This window comes from Phoca vitulina, unplaced genomic scaffold (assembly GCF_004348235.1).
Source record: "Phoca vitulina isolate PV1807 unplaced genomic scaffold, GSC_HSeal_1.0 scaffold38, whole genome shotgun sequence".
Taxonomy (NCBI): Eukaryota; Metazoa; Chordata; class Mammalia; order Carnivora; family Phocidae; genus Phoca; species Phoca vitulina.
The window spans coordinates 13,134,385-13,161,397 of record NW_022589741.1 but is presented as its reverse complement, the minus strand read 5'-3'; the positions used below and the strand labels follow the sequence as shown (position 1 = coordinate 13,161,397).

The 27,013-nt window shown below is 39.2% G+C and overlaps 1 protein-coding gene across 5 annotated transcripts in view; it reads left to right on the top strand.

The window, feature by feature from the left end:
* Positions 1-27,013, top strand: part of SIK3 (SIK family kinase 3) — a 238,493-nt gene that overhangs the window by 136,467 nt on the left and 75,013 nt on the right. For all 5 annotated transcript variants that reach the window (XM_032427722.1, XM_032427723.1, XM_032427726.1 and 2 more), the window contains exon 4: positions 26,113-26,274. In XM_032427722.1, coding sequence (XP_032283613.1) covers positions 26,113-26,274 — 162 coding nt within the window. The remainder of the gene's footprint in view (positions 1-26,112; positions 26,275-27,013) is intronic.

Sequence of the window (27,013 nt, the reverse complement as noted above, 5' to 3'; positions counted from 1 at the left end):
GGAGGGATGGGGTGGCTGGGTGATAGACATTGGGGAGGGTATGTGCTCTGGTGAGCACTGTGAATTGTGCAAGACTGTTGAATCACAGACCTGTACCTCTGAAACAAATACTACATTATATGTTAAAAAAAGGGAAAAGAAGAAGATAGCAGGAGGGGAAGAACGAAGGGTGGGGGGAAATCGGAGGGGGAGATGAACCATGAGAGACGATGGACTCTGAAAACCAAACTGAGGGTTCTAGAGGGGAGGGGGGTGGGAGGATGGGTTAGCCTGGTGATGGGTATTAAAGAGGGCACGTTCTGCATGGAGCACTGGGTGTTATACACAAACAATGAATCATGGAGCACTACATCAAAAACTAATGATGTGATGTATGGTGATTAACATAACATAATAATTAAAAAAAAAAGAGATCCTCAAACAGATACATAGTGAAAGAATAGTGAAAGTCAAAGACAAGGAGAATATATTGAAAGCAGCAAGAGAAAGATGACGTGTCACTTAAAGGGAGCCCCATTAGGTTCACATTGGATTTTTCAGCACAAACAGTGGAGGCCAGAAGGCAATAGGATAACATTTTCAAAGTATTCAGAGAGAAAAACCTATTAACCAGAATCTTATATCCAGTAAAGCTATTTTTTAAAAATGAAGGCAAAATAAAGCCTTTCCCCGATCATCAAAAACTGAGAGGCCCACCTTACAAGAAATACTCAAGGAAGTACTTTAGGGTAAAAGCAGGGTAACCCCAGATGGTAATTTGGGTCCACATAGAAAAAGAAAGAACATCAATAAAGGTAATTACGTCATTGTAAAAGACAGAGGAGATGCATACTTTTCTCCTTTCTTCTCTTAACATATTTAAGAAGCAGGAGTATGAAATAATATATATATGTATAATGCATTCCCTATAATGTAATATGTTAATATATTTGCCAATAACAGCACAAAGGAGGTGTGTGATAAAAGCTACGGTGGACTAAGGAAATCACTACAGATGGTAAAGAAATAATTATAACAATGTATTGTTGGATTTGTAACATTAATTGATGTGATGTTTATTAAAAAATTACTACAAAAGGGAGTAAAAGGAATAGAGCTATAAAAGAGTAATAGTTCCATATAATAACTGGAAAATTAAACTAACATAAATTAGAAGCCCGTTTGGATAAGATAAAATATATACAGTAAACCCTAGAGCATTCACTAAAAAAAATAATTTTTTTTTAAATTATAATGTAGGGGTGCCTAGGTGACTCAGTCGGTTAAGTATCCAACTCTTGATTTCAGCTCAGGTCCTGAACTCAGGGTCATGAGATTGAGCCCTGCATTGGGCTCTGTGGTGGGCATGGAGCCTGTTTAAGATTCTCTGTCTCCCTCCCTCCCTCTCCCTCTGTCCCCATCCCTGCTCATGCGTGATCTCTCTCTCACAAAAACAAAACAAAACAAAACAAAAAACAAAAAAAACAAAAAGACACTGGAAAAGGTAGAACAAACCAAACCTAAACCAAGCTGAAGGAAGGAGACAATAACAATAAAGATTATAGCAGAAATTAATTAAATAGAGAATAGAAAAACAACAGATAAAGTCAAGACACCAGATGCTGGTTCTTTGGAATGATCAACAAAATTGACAAATCTTTAGCTAGTGTGACCAAGAGAAAAAGAAAGACTCAAATTAATGGAATAAGAAATGAAAGAGTGGACATTACCACTCACCTTAAAGAAATAAAAAGTACAAAAAAGGAATACCTGAACAATTATAAATCAACAGATCATTTAACTTAGATAAAATGGGCAAATTCCTAGAAAGACACAAACTATTGAAACTGATTCAAGAAGAGATAGGCAATCTGAATAGACTTATATTAAGTAAAGAGATTGAAGCAATAATCAAAAAACTACCTATAAAGTCCAGGCCCAGATGGCATCACTGGTGAATTCTACTAGACATTTAAAGAAGAATTAATAGCAATTATTTGCAAACTCTTCTTAAAAAAAAACAATAGGAATGGATACTTCCCTACCCATTCTGTGAGGTCAGTCAGTACTACCCTGATGCTGATACGAGACAAAGACATCACAAGAAAAGAAGACTACAGGGTAATATCCCTTATGGCTGTGGATGCAAAAATCCTCCACAGAATAGTTAACATATAAAAAGAATTACACATGGGGCGCCTGGGTGGCTCAGTCGGTTAAGCATCTGACTCTTGATTTTGGCTCAGGTCATGATTGCGGTTCAGGCTCTGCACTGGGCATGGAGCCTGCTTGGGATTTTCTCTCTCCCCCTCCCTCCACACCTCCCCCTGACCCTCTCTGAAAAAAAAAAAAAATGAATTACACACTATGACCAAGTGGCACTTATCCCAGGAATGCAAGGTTGGTTATCCATACAAAAATCCATTAATGTAATATATCATATCAATGAAAGAAAAAACAAAAATGACACAGTTGTATCAGATGCAGAAAAAGCACTTGACAGAATCCAACATCTTTTCATGATAAAAACACTCAACAAACTAGAAATAGAAGGGAACTTACTTAATTTGATAAAGGATCTCTGAAAAACCCATGGCTAACATCATACTTAATGGTGAACAACTAGATGTTTTTCTCCTCCAAATAGGAATAAAACAAAGATTTCATCTCTTTCCATTTCTATTTAAACATCGTACTGGAGGTTCTAGTCACAGTGGTTAGGCAAAGAAAGACTTGTATAAAAGACATCTAGATTGGAAAGGCAGAAGTAAAGCTAACTCTAGTCACAGATGACATAATCTTATATATAGAAGATCCTAAAGAATCCACTAAAAAGCTTTAAGAACTATATAAAAGTTCAGCAGTGTTGCAGGATACAAGAACAATATATGCAAGTCAGTTGTATTTGTATATCCTTATAATGAGCAATCTGAAAATGAAATAAATACAACAATTCAGTTTACAATAGCATCAATAAGAATAAAATACTTAGGAATAAATTTAACAGAAGAAATGCAGATTTTATGGTCTGAAAAGTACAGAAAGTACAAGACAGTGTTGAAAGAAATTTAAGAAGATCTAAATGATTGGAAAAACATCCCATGTTCATGGATTGTAAGAGTTAACATTGTTAAGATGGCAATACTACTCACTACTCAAACTGATAATGTAAATTGAGTACCATCCCCATCAGAATCTGAGCTGACATTTTTGTAGAAATTGACAAGTGGATTATAAAATTTGTGTGGAATTATAAGGGACCCATAATAGCCAAAACAGTCTTGAAAAAGACCAAAGTAGATCAGAGTGATGCAGCCACAAGTCAAGGAAAACTGACAGTCACCACCGCTAGAAGAGGTGTAGAAAAGATTCTCCCCTAAAGCCTCCAGATAGAGTGAAGCCCTAGTGATACTGCAGTTTTGGACTTACTGCTTCCAGAACTGTGAGTGAATAAATTACAGTTATTTTATGTCACCTACCTTGTGGTTAGTTGTTTCAGCACCCTGGGAAACTGATACTGAAGAAGACAGGATTTTGGCATAATTTCAGAATATCTCCCCATAAAATGCTAGTCATGTACAAAGGAGAAAATCAGTTACCAAGTGGAGGTGGTGATTAATATTAGCATCATGTGTGATGAAGGCATTAAAGAAGTAATGAAGAACTACCTGTTTGGATTCTTGCTGGAATTAACTAGGGCAAACAAGGTATTGCAGAAATGCTGTAGCCTGTTTGGAAGATTTCAAGATGAGAGAAAGCATGGCACATTTCATATTCCTTAAGTTGTTTAGTATGGTTTAAATACAAACTATATGTGAGAAAATGCCCGGAAATGAGGATGGTAAGATAGGAAAGGCTCAATAAATAATGAAGGGCTTTGCAGAACGTTTCTGACTTGGCCAATTCCCCTATCACACCCTCTCATTGCACTATATCCTTTCTTAGTGGTACTTATATCTGTTGTGGTTTTACATTTATTTTTGTAATTATATAATGGTTTCTTTCTCCACCAGACACCAAACTCCACAAGTTCAGGGGCGATGTCTGCTCACCATTGTATCTTTCTCTACGTCTCTTCTTGCTCTCCAGTTCATACTGATGGACTCAAATATTTACTGAGGGAAATAATCAGTAACTGTCCACTGAATGGAAGAGTGAGTGCATGAATGAACCAAGAGTATAAAATAATTGAGCATTATCTTGAATTACTGCCACGTGAGAAAGCATTGGGATGGAACATACCAATGCCAGTTAGGAAGCTGTAAAGTAATATCTGAGGATGATGAGGTATTGAAGTAAGGTAGTGACTTCATCTCTTTCATTTTAATATTGAAATATAGATATTTTTAATCATCATTTTACAAAGAAACTTGAGATTCAGGGAGGCTAAATAATTCGCCTAAGGTATAACTAATCAGTAATACAGCTGAGATTTAACCCAAGGACTCTCTGACTCCAGAGTACATGTTTTTCCCCACTCACCAGGTTGAAGAATCTGTTCTTCTGTATAAAAAGACTTCACTTAAGTATTTCAGGGAGGATCTTTTATTACAAATAGAAACCAAATTTCTGTGTTGAAATTTTAGGTCATGGACATAGCAGCATTCAATATGAAGTATTTTTTTACCCTTCTGTTATTAAATACCCATTTAAAGAGAGAGTGAGACATTTTTTTTTTAGATGAGTATTACTGAGATTTGGGCATAGGCAGGGTCTCTCCTCTACTTACAGAATAACAATTCCATCTTCTCTTTTTAAGGCTTTTTTTTTTTTTTTTTTAATCATTGTCTATGTAAAAGAAGTGGCCAGTATTCTTAAATTTTAGATTAATTAAGCGTATCAGGGAATTACTAATAAACCTTTTGAAAATCACAGTGTTAAAGGAGAAAATAAGTAAGAGGGTTTTAAGATGAATTTTCAGTTTCTGACCCTGTTATTGGTGTGAATGGTAGTGTCATTTACTAAGATAGAGAATATAAGAGTGAAAAATAGATTGGATGAACTGTGTTACTTTAGACATGGTGAGTTTGAGGCATCAGTTAGGTAAAAGTTGCGCATCAGGTCATCGGATACGGTAGTTAGGAGGTCAGGGATAGGATGGAACCTAGGATATTGTTTCATCAACAGGTAGGTGGTAGTTGGTCATTGATATGGGATCATACAGAAGAGAATAGGTTTAAGGATAAGACCCCTAGTACCATTAGTATTTATGTTGAAAGTAAGGCCATGAAGTACATGAAAAAATTGCTGTTGATGAAATAAGATTTTGGTATTATAAAAGCCGAGGAAAATAGGAATTTCAAAAAGGAGCATTATTGAATGATGTAGGAAGGTAAAATATGGTAAGGACTGAGAGGTAGATTCTGGCTTTGTGACAGAGAGGTTCTCAGTGCTCTTAGAGCCGTTTCACTAGTGTAATAAGAATAGAAATCAGAATGTAATGGGGTGAGGTGTGAGTGCATAGCAAGGAAGGGGAAATGGAGAGTTTTTAAGAATGTTTTCTAAAGTTGATCACAGAACATATTAATAACATCATTTAAATTGTGTACTCTAATTTATTCAAATATATTTACATAAATGTTATAGAATACAATAACTACATTCTAAAATATATACAGGTTAGAAATTGAAAATGATGAGATAGATAGAAGTAACAGGACTTCTTGCAATGACACAGTGGAGAAGTTGGCAAATATTCTATCTAAACAACAAATACAAAAGTGGCAGGATTGTCAAAAATAACCTTTAGGGCTCTGAAAATGAATCAGTGGCAGACATTAAATTGAGAAGCTTTAATTCATGAAAATCTTTGAATTTGTGTTAAGAATAATGGGAGGCTTTGGTCTTTTGCTTGAGCCTCTATAGCCTTTCCTTTCCCTCCCCAAGGGAAAGCATAATGCAGTCAAGGGTGGGCTGGCTTTAAATCCAGCAGCTTTGTTACGAGAGGCAGCTGACGTGATTTGGACAAAAACAAAACCAAAAAACCCTCGTGCCCAGGTGTGTTGTCAGTAAAAATAGCAAGTTTGGTAGGAAACAAATGTGGAAGGCTCAGAGCCTTGCTAGCTAGAGGGTGCGATGTTGCTAGGGGCAAGCCGCAGAATGGTTAACTAGCCAGAAATTTAGTAGGGACATCTTGTTAATGAGAAAACCACAACAGGATAAGATAAGTCTTCATTCACGTCTGGCTTACTGGGGGACCGGCATCTGCTCAGAAGTCCTGAGAAAGTCCAGCAAAGAGTAAAAGCTGAGGCCGACTTTGAAGCTTTCTGAACTTTGAATGCACTCTTGAACTCACCAATAGATTTGTCAGCAGAGAGTGAAAAGTCTACTGGCCGGGTCACTAATCAGTGTAGACATTGGGATGACTTCAAGGAGGCCATGCTAAAGAATAAAAAGAAGAATTTTTTTTTTTTAATTTAGCAGAAAAATCAATGGCTACATACCACAGGGGGACGGATTCTCAAATTATTTTCAAGAGGGTTGCTAAAAACAAAAACAAAACAAAAGCAGCAACAACAACAGTCCTCAAGGGGAAAAATCATAATCCCAAATTGGTTAAACATATTATCTATAATATGTAGTTTTATTAAAAAAAAAAAAACAACCCAGTAGATGTTGAAGGAAAAAACCCAGGAACATGTGATCCCTACTCAGAAAGAAAAGTAGCCAATAGAAACTTCCTCTGAGTAGGTCTTGATGTTATTTTTAGGAAAAACTTCATGGCAATTATTATACATTTGTTCAGGCAAAACAAACCATGTCTAAGTGGAAAATATCATGATGACAATGACTCAACAAATAGGGAATCTCAGTAAGGAAATAGAAACGATAAAAAAGGACAAAATGGAAATTCTAGGGTTGAGAGGTATAGTAACTGAAATGAAAATTTCACTAGATGTGTTCAATAGCAGATTTGAAGTGGCAGAAGAAAGAACCAGCAAACTTGAAATATTAATAGTGAAAAATCCAATCTGAAGAACAGAGAGAAAGTCACTGAAGAAAAATAATCAGAGCCTTGGAGACCTGTGGGACAAGATCAGGTGTACCAATATGTTTGTAATGGGAATTCCGGAAGGAGAGGAAAGAGAGAAAGGGACAGAAAAAAATACTTGAAGAAATGATGACTAAGAACTTACGAAATATATAAAAAACAATAATTTACGGTTTCAAGAAGCTCAGTGAATCTTAAGTAGGATAAACCCAAAAGAGATCCACATAAATGCATACTGTCAATTTGCTGAAAGACAAAGACAGAATCTTGAAAGCAGCAAGAGAAAAATGACCCATCATACACAGGGTAACAACAGTATGATTTATAGCTGAGTTCTCATCAGAAAAAAATGGAGGCCAAAGGCAGTGGACTGACATATTTAAAATGCCAAAATAAAAAACAAAACATAACCCCATGAACCATAAATTCTGTATCTAGCAAAACTATCCTTCAAAGTGAAGGCAAAATAAACACATTCCCAAATAACCAGACTGAGAGAATTTCTTATAAGCAGACCTGCTATATAAGACATTGTAAGGAAGTGCTCAAGCTTCCTTGTCATGTCATGAAAGGACATGACACCAAATGGTAACATATCCATAGGAGGAAATAAAGAAAATCAGAAAAGATGAATCTGTAGGAAATAAAAGACCATATAAATACACTTCTTCCTCTTTTCTTCTCTTAGTTTCTTTCTTTCTTTCTTTCTTTTTTTTTTAATATTTTATTTATTTATTTATGAGAGACAGAGAGAGAGAGAGAGAGGCAGAGGGAGAAGCAGGCTCCCAAGGAGCAGGGAGCCCGATGCGGGACTCGATCCCAGGACCCTGGGATCATGACCTGAGCTGAAGGCAGATGCTCAACCATCTGACCCACCCAGGCGCCCTTCTCTTAGTTTCTTTGAAAGACAAAAAAGGGCTCCATGAAGTATTTATAACACTTTATTTCTGCATTTTTCATATATATTGACGCAATATAAGTAAAGGAAGGTTGAGGAAATGGAGTCATATTGGAATAAAGTTGCTATATTTTACCAGAATCAAGTCAGTGTTAGTTGGAAGTAGATTGTGATAATTTAAGATGCGCATTATAATCCCCAGAGCAACCACTAAGATAAAATCAGCACCCTTTGGAGGCCAGTGGTATAAATGATTCCTGAGAAACTTGGCTATGATGAGAAGGAAAGAAAGAGGGCCAGTAACTAAAAGGGGCATTGGTTGAATGTGTGTTTTCTTTTTTTTTTTGTAAGATTTATTTATTTATTAGAGAGCGAGAGAGCGCGCGAGTGGGGGGTGGGGAGGGGAAGGGCAGAGGGAGAAAGAGAGAGAGGATCTCAAGCAGACTCTCCTCTGAATACGGAGCCCAACAAGGGGCTCGATCTCACGATCCCGAGATCGTGACCTGAGCCGAAATCAAGAGTTGGGCACAGGGCGCCTGGGTGGCTCAGATGTTTAAGCGTCTGCCTTCGGCTCAGGTCATGATCTCAGGGTCCTGGGATCGAGTCCCGCATCGGGCTCCCTGCTCTTTGGGAGCCTGCTTCTCCCTCTGCCTCTCTCTCTCTCTCATGAATAAATAAATAAAATCTTAAAAAAAAAAAAAAAAAAGAGTTGGGCACTTAAGTGACTGAGCCACCCAGGCGCCCCTCTTGTCTTTTTATTATATATTTGACTTTATGTCTATAGTTTATTTTGAGGGGAAAGAACCAGTAGAGCCAGAGGAAATGTAGCTATAAGGGAGGGAGGAAGATTTAATGGGGCATTCCTCGAGGAGGAGTTGAAGGCTGGTAAGTTTGTAGAAGTATTTGTGTGAGATTGATGTTTGGGGGATTAAAGTTTGGAGTCTGACGACCTAATACTAGTGTTTGAAAAGTAGGAAAACAGTTTGTATGCTGAGGTGAGATCGTGGACTAACAGCTAAAGGAAATGAAAGAAGTAGATGATAAGGGGACAAGTTGAAGGACTGATAGGCAGCATGGATAGGTTAGCAGTTGTTGGAGATCTTAACTTTATTGGGATTCCGCTTGTGGCTTTTTTTATGGGTTGTTTAGTTAGCAGTACTTGGCAGGTTTGGTATAGGACTGAAGAACATGTTTGGTTTGATCCAGAATTTTGCAAGGTTGCTTGAGGTGTTGAATTGTGGCGCTTGGAAGTTTCTGCTCTAGGTGTAAAGCTGGGAACTTTATCCTAATGTTGGCAGATTATGACACAAAACTGGGGCAGTACCTGGCTGCTTGATTCCAAATTCCATTTCAGATTTGCTGAAAGAGTTGTAGTGCTCTTACCCTTTGTGGCAGTCACACCATATCTAGAATATTATCTTCCGTTTTGAGTACTGTATTGTACAAGGGACATCAACAATAGCAATGTGATAAAGATGGTGAGCAGTATTTGCGATTGTTGGAGCAAGGGGTGGGTTAGAGAAGTCTATGGAGGAAGTAATGGTTGAGAAGAGTTTTCAAGTATGAGAAGTTGATGAGTGGAAATCGGTTTTCCAGAAGGGTAATGTAGTAAAGAATTTAAGGTGTGAAACAACTTGGTCTATTTAGGGAACTAGAACTAGTTTTTTAAAGAGGATTAAGTGATGTGCTGGTGGTTTTTGACTTATTCCAAAAGTTCTAAGGGTTCTTTGGAAATGTCTAAGATGCCTTCTCTGAGAAAGTAGATATGTGAGGCCAGGCTTAGAGGTCATGTTTTCCTCACAAATACGTTCAACCACTCCCCATTGTTCCCTCCTGTTCAACAAGAGCATAGGATCTCTGCTTTCTTTTCTTTTTTTTTTTTTTTTTAAAGATTTTATTTTATTTTTTTGTCAGAGAGAGAGAGACAGAACACAAGCAGGGGGAGAGGCAGGCAGAGGGAGAAGCAGGCTCCCCACCGAGCAAGGAGCCCGATGTGGGACTCGATCCCAGGACCCTGGGATCATGACCTGAGCCGAAGGCAGCCGCTTAACCGACTGAGCCACCCAGGCGTCCCAGGATCTCTGCTTTCAAACCTAGTATGCTTGTTGGATTTCCACATAAGATTTCACTACAGTTTCATCCACTGTTAGATGGTAGTGAGCCGTAGAAGGACTTTAAGCAAGGGTCAGGACAGTCCATGTGTTAGAAACGGTACATTGGTGCCAGAATAAGGGTGTATTTAAGGGTGATGAGACTAAAGCCTGGGAGAGCATGTGGGAGGCTATTGGCGATAAAACAGATGACAGCTATTTATCTGATAAACAGCAGCAGTGGGGACAAAGAAAATGGATTAGAAGTGTACTTAAACGGAGCAGCATGGTTAGTGGTTAAGAACATGGATAGAATCAGTCTGCTCTGATTCAAATCCTCATTCTTCCGCTTACAGCCTTGGTGACCTTGGGCAAGTTTTTTAACCTCACTGTCTTAGTGTCCTCATCTTTAAAATGAAGATAATAATAGTAATGATGATGACAGTGATGATGATGATACCACTTATCTCAAAGGTTGTTATAAGGATTGTGGGAGTGTTTTTAAAGTGCTTAGTCTGGGGGCGCCTGGGTGGCTCAGGCGGTTAAGAGCCTGCCTTCGGCTCAGGTCATGATCCCAGAGTCCTGGGATGGAGCCCCACATCAGGCTCCCTGCTCACTGGGGAGCCTGCTTCTCCCTCTGCCTCTGCCTGCCCCTCCCCTGTGCTCTCTCCCCCTCTCTCTCTGTCAAATAAATAAATAAAATCTTTAAAAAAGTAAAGCGCTTACTCTTTGCAAAGACTTGTACAGCATGTTCATAGCAGCATTACTTATAATAGCTAAAAAGTTGAAGTAAGTCAAATTTCTACCAACTGATGAATGGATAAATAAAATGTGGTATATCTATACAATGGAATATTATTCTGTGGTAAAGAGGTTGAAGTACTGATATAAGCTACAGTGTGGATAAACCTAGAAGGCATTGTTATGTGAAAGAAGCCAGATACCAAAGACCACATATTGTGTGATTCCATTTATATGGAATGTCCAGGAAAGGCAAGTCTGTAGAGACAGAAAATAGATTCATGGTTGCCAGGAGATGGGGGTGGGGAGAACTAGGACTAATTGCTTATTGGTAGAGCATTTCTATTTGGGGTGATGGAAATATTCTAGGATTAGATAGTAGTGATGATTGCCCAATGTAGTGAATATATTGAGACCACCAAAGTGTACACTTTAAAATAGTTAATTTTATGTCATGTTAATTATATTTCAATTTCTAAAAAGTTTTTTTAAAAATTAAAATGCTTAGTGGGGCGCCTGGGTGGCTCAGTCGTTAAGCATCTGCCTTCGGTTCAGGTCATGATCCCAGGGTCCTGGGATCGAGCCCCACATCGGGCTCCCTGCTCGGCGGGAAGCCTGCTTCTCCCTCTCCCACTCCCCCTGCTTGTGTTCCCTCTCTCGCTGTGTCTCTCTCTGTCAAATAAATAAGTAAAATCTTTAAAAAAAATTAAAAAAAAAATTAAAACGCTTAGAATATGAACTGATATATAGTCAGCTCTCAGTGGTAGCAGTTATTAGTTAGCAGCTGGAATGTTCTAGGTCCCTCTCCTTGAATGCATCCAGTTGAATGTGCAGATGTCACCTGGTCTCCTTCACATCACTCTGTGAGAATTAGGATTTGGGAAACCGAAGCAAATTTTTTTTTTTAAAGATTTTTTAAAATTTATTTGACAGAGAGAGACACAGGGAGAGAGGGAACACAAGCAGGGGGAGTGGGAGAGGGAGAAGCAGGCTTCCCGCCGAGCAGGGAGCCCGATGTGGGGCTCGATCCCAGGACCCTGGGATCATGACCTGAGCCGAAGGCAGCCGCTTAACGACGGAGCCACCCAGGCGCCCCAAAGCAAATATGTTGATGCGTGTGCTGCTTGCTGTGCCCTAAATACCAAAGTCCTTTGTCTCTGACCTGGGGGGGGTCTCATGTATTCTGCCAACATTCATGCATCTGTGGCACGTTAAATTGTTAAATTCTGGTAAAGTCTCAGATCCTCTCAGTACTTGACAAAGAGCAAGGGGGAGTTTTGTTTTGTTTAAATATGAGACTTGATCATAGGGTGAGGTTAAGGATACAGTAGTGAGCAGGGTGAGTTGGACTATAATTGATATGGGAAAGATAGTCTGTATGACTAGGTCCGTGAATAATAGGAGGTGCTTGAGCTGTGAACATAGTTACCAGGAACTGGTTGCTCAGAAAGGGTAGAAGAAGGTAGAGGATGTATGTGGCTGTAGGTGGTTTTTTAGGTAGAAGAATGTGAAGTAAAAGTACATTGCCTTTTGTCTAATTTTCTACTTGAAGTAGGAGGCCAGTTCAGCACCTGAGGGCTGAGGGTGAAAGGATAGGAACCTGGATGCATGTGGAGGAGGTGAAATTAGCTACTTGGGGGAGTGAAAGAGAGAGTGATCAAGGACAGCTAAGAAAGTTGACGAAAGGCCTAGCATTAGGAAACCATGAACTCGTTCCATTATACAGGCTTGAATGCTTTCTTTTCCCAGCAATACTCGACAACCCGTGGGTCAATGGGGTAAGAAGGACAGTTGCATCAGTCAGTGTTGGGGATTTAGAAGACATGTGCGGAAAAAGAAAGACCTTTGGCAAAGGACTTGAAGCCACTGACAATAAAATAATTAATGTTTGGGTCATTGGGTGTGGGTTGAAAGGGGGATGAGGGCAAGTGAGATCAGGATGAATGATCTTAAATTGTAGGAACTGAAAAAGCTTGAGGTTTAGATGAAATTGGGAAGGAAGTGTCTTGGGCATAAGAAGATCAGAGGGATCAAAGTCTGAAATTGCGCTGCTCGGTACAGTAACCACTGACCACGTGTTGCTCTTGTGCGTTTGAAATGTAGGTAGTACCACTCAGGAACTGAATTTTGAATTTGGTTTAACTTACATGTAAATTTAAAACTAAGGCAGTGTGTAAGTGTTTTAGGCCAGCCGAGAGAGTTAGCTGATTACAAAGGTAGAGCACAGTCTCCAAGACCCCCCCATCACGTCTGACACCCGACTACAAGTTTGGAAATTTCACCAAACTACCCTCACCTTTGATAATTTGCCATAAAGACTCACAGAAGTCCTGGAAAGCTATTATACTCACAGTTGCAGTTTATTACAGGGAAAGGATACAAATTAAAATCAGCTAAGGAAAGAAACAGAGTCCATGAGAAGGACCAAACAAAGAGCTTTTATTTTCCTCTCCCTGTGGAATCAGGATCCTGGTATTGATAGGTGACAGTATGCACTGAGTATTGCCCATAGGGAAGCTCAGCTGAGCCTCTGTGCTCAGAGCTTCAAGGGCACGACTGACTGACTGCCCGTATGCTTCATCTCTGTCTCCTGGTCATCTGGTATTGCATGACCCCAAACTCCCAACCTAAGCCACAGTGTTGGTCTTTCTAGTGTGGCCAGTCTCTACCCTAAGACTAGATGAGTATGACCAGTTCCCTGCTAAATCATACTGTTTCATTATCTGGCATGAACCAAGCCCCCCAGGTGAACAGAGGTGCTCCCATCACTCGCATAACATTTCAAGGGCTCAGAGATTACCTCTCAGAAGCCAAGGGAATAGGCCAGGTCTTCTCTTCGGGCAAGGCCAAATTCTTTATCACACACAGTGTAAAATACCTTTTCATTTAACACAACTCTTAATTTTGCCAAAATTACATTTCATGTAGACTATAGATAAGTTCATGTCTGAAATACGATAGGCTGTAAAGTACACACTGGAATTTAAAGTAACATTGCTAATATTTGTGTTGATTACGTGTTGTAATGATTGGATTAGGATCGATGTATTGGGTTAAATAAAATAAATTACAAAAATTAATTTCAAAATGAGGGATACTTTTTGCTTTTTAATGTGGCTACTAGAAAATCTTAAATTATATAAGTGGCTCACATTTTATTTCTTCAACATTTCTGATCTAGAAGACTAGCCTCTTAAGAAAAAGGTTGGTATACTGTTGAAGTTTAAAATTTCAAAGGTAGAAAGATATCAAGCAAAGGCAGGTTCAAGATGTGGCCACAGGAATAGTTGCTGAACTTTGAGTTATCTCACTGGAGATAAGAAGGTTCAAGGAATCATGAAGCTAAATTATCAAATAGATTATCGTCACGGTTGTTGACATTTCCTAAGTGACTAGCAGAATCTGGTTGGAGCAGTAGACTGTGACTTAGTCTTCAGTGTCTTTGATAAATGTGAAGGCAAGAGAAGCAGAAAGGGGTTTATTAGATACCCTAGCATATACCCTGGTGGTGTGAAGCTAGTGGAGACTTAGAAAACCTTACATTAATTCGTAATTCCTCATGGAATATTGTCCTTTTTTTTCTTCATGAAGCCTGTAAAGGAATTGTTGGCCTCAGAGGAACTGGTTGGAAGAGGTGTGAGAATACAAGATACAAAAGCCCTGCTATGCTTTTCTGTCCTCTTAGTTGCTACTCCGCTGTCATGACTCTTCTCAAATGTTATGCTTTCTGTGAACTCTGGTCTGATTCTGCTACAGAGTTAATTGCCCTTTTCCTTCTTCCTTTGAACATACCTCTACTCTAAAACTATTTGTAGTAAGTTTTTTCTTTCTCTCACCTCCCCCCCCCCTTGGTGCGTGTATATTTCTGAGTCTGTCATTTACTGATACTAAATAATTTAGACAGTTGTCGCTTGACTTATCACCATTCTTGTGGTGGTTCTTTTGCCAGATCCTCCTCATCTTCCTAATGTCTACATTTTGGAGTACTCCTTGGCTCAGTCCTTGGACCTCTTCTCTTTTCTATGCCCATCTGCTCCCTAGTTGATTTTGTATGACCCATTAAACTTTTGGCTGCTGAATTTTAAATCTACAGCCTGACCTATTCTCTGAACATTAGATTTATATATCCACATGTTTACTTGACATCTCCACTTGGAGATGTCTAATAGACATCTCAGTCTTAACATATGCAAACATATCCATTTACCAACTTTCTTTTCTCACCAGTCTTCCCCATCTCAATAATGGCAACTCCATTCACCCAGTTACTCACATCAAAAACTTCTCTAGAGTCACACTTAATTTATCCTTGCTCACATCTCATGCCAAAACTATCAGTAAATCTTGGTGACTCTACCTTCAGAATGCAGGCTGAATTCAGTCACCATTTCTATCAATACCAACCTGGTCTAGGTCACAGTCATCTGCTAGGATTACTGTAGTAGCCTTTAACCAGTGTCCCTGAATCTGACCCGATTCCACTATCGCAGTGAGAGTGATTCTTTAAAAATGAAAGTGAAATCTTACCACTCAGCTATTTCTATTGTCTTTCCCATCCATTTGGAATAAATGTATGGTCCTTTCTGTGGTCAGTGAAACTCTCTATAATCTGATCTCCTGCTGCCTCTCTGACCTCAGCTCCCAGGACTCTCCCCCTTTTCACGTTGGCATTCATTTTTTGTTCCTTAAACTCTCCAGTACGTTGTCACTTTAAGTCCTTCATGTATTCCATTCCTTCTTCCTGAGATACTCTTTCCCAGATACCTACATAGCTCTTCCATTTCTTTCAGATCTGTTAACAAATGTTACCTTATTAGAGAGGTCTCTGCTAGCCATGCTGTCTAAAATCTCACTTTTTCTGCTGGCCCACTATTCTGTAGCTCCTTCCTTGCTTTATTTTCCTTCTTGGTTCTTACCAACAACTAACATATATGAGAGTAAAGACTTTGTACATTTTGAGCCTTGCTAAATCTCTAGTACTTAGAATAGTGCCCGTAGAGGATACCTGCTCAATAAATATTTATTGATCAGCTGGATGAAAGACTAAGTGAATGAAAGAAAGATTGTAGCATTTGAATTGTATGCATCTGTGTCTTCATTGCTTCACGCGGTGTCTAACATATAGTAAGCACTCAGTAAAAATGATTTCATTGGGTTGCAAAGAAGTATAAGCAAGTCAAAATGGAATTTTCATGTTATTCCATAATACATTTTAGTTAATGAGTTTTGATGTGGTGGAAAATACCTTTTTGTTTTCTGGATGACTGCAGAGAAAGATATGAAGATTATGAATTCTAAGCAATGTAATAGGCTCCAGTAAATGGTTATTGAATGAACATTTATTACTCATTCATTTGATTTGTTGAAATGATTATTGCATGCTATTCAGAACTATATTACAAAGGGGCAGCCGTGACAATGTGGGTCTGTTTAATTTTGCAAACAGAATAGAGAAACTGGTTAGTTTGGCAAACCACTGAACTCATAATTTAAAACTTCCACAGTATGATTTCTTTAGATATATATCCCCAAACTTCCTATTTGAGACCGTGAAGTCATAAATCCAGTATTTTATCAAGAAAAGTTTCCTGAATACCAGGCAGAACTCATGGGCATTCATAATAAATTATTAACAGCAGTTTGTTGAAGTGTGTATGATTTATTATGGACATTCTCGGCGCCTTAAAAATAACATTTCCTAATGGTGCCAACATGTATGGAACCTAGAACTTCTCACAAAGCCATTTATTTATGCTGCAGGACACTCAGAGACTGACCAGTTGGGCAGAGCCTGGGAAAGACTGTCTTGTGTGACCATGCGTACCAGATGTTACGTGTTTCTTATATGTTATTTTGGAACCTTCTATTTGCTTGAGAACACTATCACATTTGTTTATTTGAGCGCCCTGCTACATGCTGGGTTTGTGTTTTGTTTATAACTTGTTTTTCCTATTTAATCCTTACGACCTTCTGTATATCTTTACAACTAAAATACTATTTGCCCTCTAAATTATTTACTCCCTTTGGCTATAAAAACTAGCAGTTTTCTAAGGCTTTAGTGACAGAAGCAAGTAACTTTCTTGCTGAACTTTGTTTAACCACTCTGAATTAAGACATTTAACTTCTCTCTCCTCCCCAAATAATTTTCCATTCATTCTTCATTTTTTGGTTTTATTTTCTTAATATCAGCCATGACTTTAGCATTTATGTTTGCAACCTGCCCCAGATGGATGAGGAAACCACCTGTGATTAGTGCTTAAAAACTTAGTTTGATAACCTTACTTTACTGCTAACTATCCATTCATAGTTGTGCGATCACCCTGCCAGTTCTACCATTACATAAAAATAAATGCTCCCAAGAATTAGCAAAATACTTTTACTGCATTTAATATATACAAGTCCCAAAGGAATATGTTTGCCTGGCTCCTGCATTAATATTTTTTCCTGAGGGTTTTCTGAACTGTTTTTTTCCTGACCCTCTTTGGAAAATGCAGTTTCTCTGACTAAGTAAAACTACTAGAAAATATAAGAATATTTTAATCATAATATTTAGAAGTTGACTTTATATAAGGAGATTTTTTTAATCACATATATGGAATTAGTGCATTATATTTTGGTGTGCTGTCAAACTTTGATGTCCTGAAGATATTTTCTGGGCTGGTGTGTGTGTGTGTGTCTCTGTGTGTGTGTGTGTGTGTATGAGAGAGAGATTGAAATTGATTGATCCCACTTTTATTTTATTTATTGAGAGAGAGAGAGCACGCGTGAGCACAGTGGGGGAGGAGGGGCAGAGAGAGAGGAAGGGAAAGAATCTCAAGCAGGCTCCACGTCCTGAGCCGAAATCGAGTTGGATGCTTAGCTAGCTAAGTCACCCAGGTGCCCCTGATTGATCCCATTTTTTAAAGCCATTCTGGTAAAATACACATAACATACAATTTACCATTGTAACCATTCTAAGTGTGCAGTTCAGTGGCATTAATTATGTTCACGTTATTGTGCTACCATCACCACCGTCCATTCACAGAACTCTTTTTGTTCTACAAAACTGAAAGTCGGTGTCCGTTAAACACTAACTTCACATTTACCCATTTTTCGACCCTTGGCAGTCCCATTCTATGTTCTGTCTCTATGAATTTGACTATTCTAGGTACCTCAAATAAGTAGAATCATATAGTATTTGTCCTTCTTTGACTGGCTTGTTGCACTTTGCATAATGTCCTTAAGGTTCATTCATGTTGTTGTATGTGTCAAAATTTCCTTCCTCTTTAAGGCTGAGTAATATTCCATTGTGTGTATACACCACTTTTTGTTTATCCATTTATCCAGGAATGGATACATGGGTTGTTTCCACCTTTTGGCTATTGGACATAATGCTGTTATGAACATCAGTGTACAAATGATAGATTCCATTTCTAAAAGCTTTTTAATATAAGCATTTTCAAATATATGTAAGAGGGAAGAGAATAGTATAATGAACTCTGTGCTCATCATGCAGTTTTGATAACTATCAACATTTTGCTGTTTTTTCATACTTTCCCCCAACTTTATATATATCTATATATTTAAGATTTTATTTATTTGTCAGAGAGAGAGCGAGGGGAGGGGAGCATAAGCAGGGGGAATGGCAGGCAGAGGGAGAAGCAGGCTCCCTGCTGCGCCAGGAGCCCGATGTGGGGCTCAATCCCAGGACCCTGGGATCATAACCTGAGCTGAAGGCAGATGCTTAACCAACTGAGCCACCCAGGCGCCCCATCGTAACATCTGTTTATAGTTTGCTCAAACCATGATGCAGCAAAGTCCATACATCCATTAAGTTGATAAGTGTCTCAAATTTTTAATAATTTGTAACAACCCTAACCCTCTCCTGCAGACACACACTTATTTTCTATGCCATTTATTTGTTGAAGAAACTAGATCATCCTGTAAAATTTCCCACATTATGGATTCGGATCCTCCTTGTGTCATTGAGCATATGTTCCTCTAGCTGACTATGTTTTGTAAAGTGGTTTGGTTAAACACAGGCCAGTGTGGGGGCAACAGGGGCAGGAATACTTTGTCTTCCTATTGCATCATCTCAGGAGTTGTGTAATGCCTGGTTTCCCCACTTCTAGTGATGTATAAAGTTTTATAAAGTTCTTATAAAGTTTCCCATCAACCTTTGACCTAATGTTTTAGCCACTCTTCTTATTTGCTTAGACACATATTTCATTAGAAGTTGCCAAATGGTGATTTTCTATTTTCTCATTCTTTCTGTATTTGTTAGCTCTAATTCTTTTGTAAAGAACGTTGCCTGTAAACTATTTAGAAACTATAGTAAAGGCAAAATAAGTGTTTGATTCTTCTCCTTTATGTTAAATTTCAGAATAATGCATTGGTACCCTATCAGTCTCCAGTGGTGACCAAAAAAGTTGATTTTATTTGTAATAACATTACGAATTTATGAATTTTAATACATTTGATGTGTTTCAGTCCCTTGAGTTGTTATTCTTTTGATCAAATTATTCCACTTAGCCAGCAGGAGCCTCTTTAAGTTGACTCCTGTGTCCTTTTGACATGATCCCAATGGTCTTTGATAGCTTCCTTGCTTTTAGGTAAGGTATCTCAGGCTTACCCTGAACATTTCTTGTCTCCGACCTGGACTCAAACATGTCTCCTGGGAGCTGTGGTTCTTTCAAGTGGAAAATAGCACGTAGAGACCAGAATCTGTGCCCTTGGGATACTTATTACTGCTACTGGGCTTTCATTGCTTAGAGGCCTTCTCAGGGCACAGAGGTAGGAAATAAGTATTTTTTTTTTTTTTTTAATGTAGAGGAAAGTAAACAGGAGTTTGTACTAACATTCCAATTGAATTTAAGATTTCAGCATTTTTAACTTCTTGAATATTATGTATCTAGATCGTGTTTCTCTTATGCTGAAAATTGTGGTTCCAAATGACGTTAGCCTAATTACATATTTGATATCAGAGAATGGGAGCAAAATTGATTCAAGGCAATCCCAATATTAAGGAGACTGGTTCTTTTCGTCCTGAGGATATCTCCCATTAAGACAAAACACTGTGTGTGTCACTTAAAAGTATTCTCTGATTGGTTATGTCACAGCTTAACTCACAGCTAGTTTCACTTTTTTCCAGTTCGGTTTTTTAGAAATTTGGTTTTTTTAGAAATTACTTTTTCTTCTCTTTGATTCAGTTGTGAGTTGTTTGCGTTATTTAGGACATTACGTGTTTCTAAGATTAAAGCTAAAACAGGGTACCTAAAACAGGGTACATTCAGGAAAGTCTAGCTTCCACCTCCTTTTCATTCCCCTTGTAAGTAATCATTTTTAGAAAATTTTCACTTAATATTACTTCTTCTAGAAAATATAAATAAATGTACACACATGCACATTCGTATTCTCTCTCCCTTCCTGTAAACAGAAGCACACTGTACATATTTTCCTACACTTTACAGGGATTCATAGACAGAAACCCATCCATGGGCCAAGAAAGACTAGTCTAGAAGGGAAGACACACATGTTAAGAAATAATTGTAATACAATTGTTTGCTGATACTATAGAAATATATAGAATAAATGCCATTAGACACAAATTATGGAGTATTTTCTTCTAGGGTAGTTGAGTAGGTTAGGAAAAGCTTCAGATAAATGACCTTTCAGCTGGTTTTCAAAGAATGAACTTGATTTGGAGCCTACAGGTTATACTAGGAATCAGGGAATAACCTCTGTATTGCAAAATTAGCCAACCCACATTTGCTAGTATATGGGTGCAGCGCGTGAAACATTTGCACTACATAAGAAATGTCTGAATAACATTCTTGGAAAGCCTTTTGGAATATATGGGATTCTGTTTCATAAGCTGCCTGGGCTTGATGCTTAGTCTAGAAGTATTTTTTTAAGAAGCTATAAGAAAACAAATCCTCTTTTATACATTAATGTGAAAGGACTTCGTATCAGAAGAATAGCCTGTTTTTGTTATAAAGACTAACATAAACAGTGCTTAGTTTACAAACTTCGTTTAGTGACAGAATGAAGAGTAAAGAAATATGTTTTTATAAAAGTTTATAGTCTTTTCTCTGGCTGATATTCCTTGAGTTAACCTGTAATTATGAAGCATCGATCATATGCAGAGTATTCTTTTGTATGTAGTAAGGAGGCATAGGAAACAATGGAAATAGTTCTGGTTTAAAACTTAAAGAACTAAGGCATATCTTGTGACTGTAATTGTTTCACAAAGAAATTGTGTTTTTTCGAGACTTTGAAGGAAAATTTTTAATTTACTTGGGATAGATGGAGGAAAATAGAGTGTGCTTTTTGTTGTTGGATCTGCAGGAATACTCGGTAATGAGAAACTCCCAAGTCATTCCGTATCTTGAGTGCGGTGGTCATTCCACAAGCGGACACGTGATAAAATGACATAGGAGTGTACGCCCGTTGTACCCGTGTCACATTCTGGGTTTTGCTATTGTTCTAGCATTGTGTAAGCTTTGCCCATTGGGGGGTAAGTGGGTGGAGGGTACATGGGCTCTGTCTGTACTCTCTTTGCAACTTCCTGTGCATCTGTAATTATTTCAAAATAAAAAGTTTTTAAAAAGTTTATTACTCTGGCAGTTGTTTTGAGAGTGGATCGCAGGGGGCCAAGGACAGAATCAAGGGTCCTAGTTAGGAGCAATAGGACGAGCTATACAGTGAACCAGGAGGGGAGAATGGCTGTGGGACTAGGCTGCTGACATGGGGGTGGGTTGGAGATGCGGTGAGGGCTAGTTGAATTCTGGCTGTATTTTGAAGGTAGAGCTAATAAAATCTGCTGATGGATTGGATGTGGGTGTGGGAGAAAGAGAATGGGGAGACAATGAGGGTTTTGGCCTGGAAGCCGGGAAGCATGAAGAAAAAAGATTTCAACAAGAAGCAGCAACAAGAAAAGAAGCTGGTGTGAGGTAGTTGGATTCTTGGCAAGGAAAACAAAGTAGCAAACCTCCTTCCTCCAGTCAGCTGCAGCTTTGGGCCTGCAGGGGTCTGCACGGGTTAGGGACGGCATGATACTCAAGTGAGGGCCCTTGTGTTAACCTGCTCCCAGGCAGCTGAGTTCTCTTGGCCTCGCCCTGGCTCTTTTGGAAAGAAGCATTTGTTTGATAAACAGGAAGTCGTTTCCATGGGTGTAGAAAGAAGAAATGATAGAAGCGAGGGCACAGCACCGAGCTGTCCGCTGTGGTTAGCTTGGAATTGGCAGAAATGTTCTCAGGTAGCCACCTAAGCTTCGCACACAGACCGCTTTCCTCCCATTCTGGACTGGGCTATTTCTTTATCATGAAAAATGAAGAGTTTCTGCCCTCTTGCGTGACCCCCTGTCAGGGAATGTTCATTTTCAGCTAGTGTTTTGGATCAGTTAGAGTCACAGGCTTAGCAGACAAAAGGAGACGCTGTCTGTTTATAGTGGAAAAGTGACTTACTTTGAGAAGTGTTGGCTCCCCACCACCGTCCCATTCGTGGCATGCCTCTGGCACTGCGGGGAAGCTGGTCGAGGGACGTTAACCGCCTTATGTGTGTTTTTGCCCTTTGAAAGGTGAATCTAAATGTACCACAAGATATTTCTTCCTGAGTCCGATTAGGACAGAATCCCAAGCCGGGAATTCTGAAGCAAACCTTATACATGCACTCGCTCTGATACTTTTAAACTTCGGAGTTCATTCCCTCCCCTTCTAAGAATGCTACTCGCGAGGTATATATATATCCCTTGGTGTCACTAGCTCCTTCCTATCTTATGAGGAAGAGCCGATAAGGAAGATAAAAGAAGTCCAGTGCCAGGTGATTTATGGCAGTTGCAAAGTGAGAAAGACAACGTCGACTCCTTCCTTTTGATAAGAGCTTGAAACAGGAGACCCATTTTCTCCATTGAGCTGAGAGTCCCCTCCTCCGTGTCTTGGCTGACGTGGTCGGGGTGAAGCTGTGATAGAGAGAAACCTGCAGTGCGCCGCAGGGTAGAACACGGTAGCCAAGTAGCCAAGTAGTGCCTTGTTGAGGGGGCTTCAGTGGTGGGGTCGCTGCTGCTGCTGCGCATGTGGGACCGGAGAGCGGCTGGGCTCGGGGGCGGGGCCGGGCTGCCATGTGGGAAGTTCGGGACCGAGGATAGGGGTACTAGGTCGCTCAGTATTTAGGAGAACTAGCTCACTGAGCTGCCTGGAAGAAGCAGAACAATTCTTTCGAGTTCCTTGCAACGGAGGTTTATCCCGACAAGATTCACAGTGTATTTTACTTTGAATATTGAGTGGTTCAGGAGCCACTTTGTTACATGTGCCTTCTGAAATCACCCCAGTATTTATTCAAATGCTGTGACTTTGTGTTAAGGCCAGGCTGGGCGACTGCTCTGGGTTCCTTTGCTGGAAGTTAAACGTCACATTTGAGCTCGCAGAAGTTTTGCTGCCTGCCTAGAGGGCACACATGAACATAAAGCAGCCATTTGTCCGCGGGCAGCTGAAAGGCAGTTTCAGCGGGGTTCTGGAAACCACTGCAGGCTGCCGGCTTCCTGGCACACCCACTAGCCCCCATGGGTTTACTCTGAAAGCAAACTACCAGGGATGGGAGGTGGGGTGGTGGTGGCAGCAGTAATAAGATGGGCAGAAATAAAAACAGAGCCTGAAAAGTCTGAACGACATTGAGCCAAGATGGTCCTGTACTGGAGAAGAGCACAGTGCTCCCAGAGCGGACAAAACGTGAATATCAGACACAGTAACTAGGAAAAAAAAGATCTGATGCTTGCAGCCAGCACTTTAAAAAAGGGATTTGTGTATCTTTGTATTCATAACTGTAGGGATACTGTAGGTGTCTTTGGGAAAATATATATAGCCTAAGCTCTTTTACCCAGCGTGCTGCTATCCCAAATACCTTTTAACTAGAACCATGTAACAGTGACATTTGATGTATATAATAATTACCTTCAAGCACTATGAATCCTGAAGAACCTCAGAACCTATTAGCCAAATGCTTGAATAGTCTCTGTATAATACTGAGTGGACTTTTTAAAAAATAGCTGTTTAAATGTCCTTGAAAGTTAAAGTTATATAGGATAACTCTTAATCATAGTACAAGTTTATTCCCAAATATGCTATCCTTTCTTTGGCCACAGTGTGTAACAGGGTGTATTTCTGTTTAGCAGATCAAGAGGTGGGGATATTGGCAGTATAAATGATTTGTCCAAGGACAACCAGTGTGTCATTGTGGAGATAAAACAGGACTAGGCTGCATTCCACCAGCTCCTGGCCTCTGCAGCAGTTTTGAGAACTTTCCAGTCATTTTAGGAAAACAAAGTACTTAGAAAATATAAAGAGTCTTTTTTTTTTAATAAAAGAAAATCACTTATTTTGGAAATCACGAAATTAATCATTCTGTTGTATTTAAGAAGCTCTTTGATGTGTTCTGGTAATTAGTATTTACTGCCAGACGAATGTCTCTTGGGCATTTTAATTAATGGGTGGCTTGGCCAAATGAGCTTCTGATGGTAAACCTTCATAAGGGTTTATTTTTATGTTTCTCAAGAATAGCTGTCTCTTCAAAGCCCTTTAATTAGACAAAGTTTAGCAGCTAAAACATATTATTAGAATAATTAGGCCTTGGGTTAAGAGGAATAGGGGGTCAAAGGAGCAGGTACTGTTAGAGAGAATGGCGTCTTAAAATAAAACCTAGCGTTGCATGTTTGATGGATGTCCAGTTCTTTAACAGCTTGTATTAAGTGACTCTCCCTGGTTAGGGACTTTGTGTTATTTAAAGTTCATTTGACAGATCTCACCAGAAGCGTAAATACACCAGAGTGTGCGCTCGTTCATCACTACCTCTGAACTCCTGTAGAAAGTGGGGTTCTAGTCCTTTTAACTTCTAAGCTGAAGACTTCCTGTTTTCTCTTTTTTTTCCCCCTACTACCTTGGTCACCTTGGCTATAATCAGGGATTCTTTTTGAGGAAAATGCTTCAAGGAACTGGTCTAGGAGCCACTGATAACACAATTGCAGTAATTCCGTTGAAGGGTCTTTCTTAATAATTTAAGTGATTCTGTAAGACGTTGCTCTTAAAATTGCTGTAGTATTTGATCTCCCAAATTGTATGCTTTTTGTGGTCAGAATGTAGTTTGAATTATTTGAAAATCTGCTGTGTTAGATGGATTGTCGTTTGGCTCCCCTTCATCACGCCCTACCCCCATTTCTTGTCCTAAGCCCTGAATCTTGGTATCACTACTAGTGCATGTGTCTTCTCGCAGACTTCCCTTTGTGATGAAGAAGAGATATATCCGATTGGTCCTGTGGGTGATCTCCATGGTGCCTGAACAGTTGGGTAGGATTATTGAGACTACTCTTGATAAACAGTAATACACTTATTTAATTATCTGGTTTTCTCACTTTCCCACTATCTCTGGATGCTTATGATGGCAAATGTGTCCTTTTCCCACCTAGATGAGTTAGTTTAAGGATAGGAAGTTTTAAGTAGAGCAAGTCGTATTGCCAGTGTTCCTCATCCCATCAGCTGTTATGATCTCAATATGTTATTAGTTAGATGAAGAACTGGGGTTTAGGATTAGCCACTATTAGAAAAAATACTTAATTGTATTGGTATTGGTAATTGGAAATTAATGGGATTGGCTCTGGGTCAATCAGTTCATTTTTAAATATGGACGATAGCTTGATTTATAGTATTACAAAGTTAATTTGCTGTAGCTTAGTTAGCCACATTGCCAATGAAATAATTTCATTGAAAGTGGTAGAAACTTCCCTTTGTTTTCTAATGTTGTCTATAAAAACTAGTAACAATTTAAGAAATAATTGAAAAGCACATAAATGCAGATGGAAAGACACAGGCATATTATTATGCATTCCAGAGTATAGTCACCAAATAAGTACATTTTTATGTTAAACTGTAAAACTTTGAGAAAGCAGAAGAGAGATTAGCATAGATGGGCTCCTTTATAAAGCCGTTTTCCCCTTAGCAGTGACTAAGTTCTGTCTGTTCTTCTCCAAAATGATTGATTATTGTGACTCTGCTTTTTGACTCACCCTTTAGCACAGGAAATATTGCTGATTCTTATCTTCATGCTTATGTTTGCTGTGTGTATGTAATCTCATGCAATGGAGATAAGAGAGAGGAGGTGTTGAGTGTGATGATTCTCCAAAAATACCATGATAACCCTCAGAACTCTTTTTTCTTACGGTAGAGCATAGGTAGTCCTGTGCATGCTCATGTACACTGAAAACGGTCTGGGAACTGCTTGCTAATGGGTTTCTATAGACACAGACCAGGGCCCCAAGTGTTGCCATTTGTTTGTTTCACTTCTTCAACTGTTCATCTGGTGGCCCCCTGGCATCCCTTCTGGAGTCCATCTTTTGAAGCGATGCCCATGTGCAAAATGAGAACTCACTGTGCTCTTCTTCACCGCAGACCACCTGGTGGCCCATGGCAGAATGGCCGAGAAGGAGGCCCGTCGGAAGTTCAAACAGATTGTGGCAGCCGTCTATTTTTGTCACTGTCGGAACATTGTTCATCGTGATCTAAAAGCTGAAAATTTGCTTCTGGATGCCAATCTGAATATTAAAATAGCAGGTGAGAAGTGCGTTGAGGATGTGAAATAGGAACAAAAGAGCTTTTCCTTCAAGGTTCTTAAACAAGGGATTGTCTGTTTCCATCTATTCAGAAAGAGGTATTGGAAAATGAAAGATTTGCACGTGTGTGTGGCTTGGAAAATGATAAACTTTCAAAACACATTTATGTTCTTTTTCATGTAGTATTGGATGGAACTAGGCTGGGGAGGAAGAAGGAAAAGGGTGATATTTAAAATTCTCTCAGTTTGGTTGACAGTCTCTTAAATAATAAGGAATAAAGTATAGAATAAAGTGGAGAGAACAACTGCTAAGGTTGTAAGCCCTGTCAGCTTTACTTGAGGAGGCTGATTTATGTCACTGCTGAAGACTGTGGTTTTATGATAATTTAGGAAGAGCAGATCTTACATTGGTTTAAAGGCAGTCCATCTCTTTGTGTCCTCAGATTTCACGTGTCTGCTCATCTGAGTGAGGGTGCCTAAAAAGCACTTTTCACTGCCTCACTCTATTCCTACTTCACTTTCAATAAACTATCAGCATTTGCCTAACCAATACAAGCTCACCACCTATTGATAGAAGAAAGTGACTGCAGTCTAGACAGAAAGTAGAAACATGAAAAGAAACCAGTTTTGTTTTCCGACAGTTTTCAGTACTGCATTGTGTGTCCCCCGTCTCGCAGGTAAAAAGGGAAGGGGCGTCTCCTATAGAAAATTGAAGTACAGCTAGAATAGAATTGCCTTGAA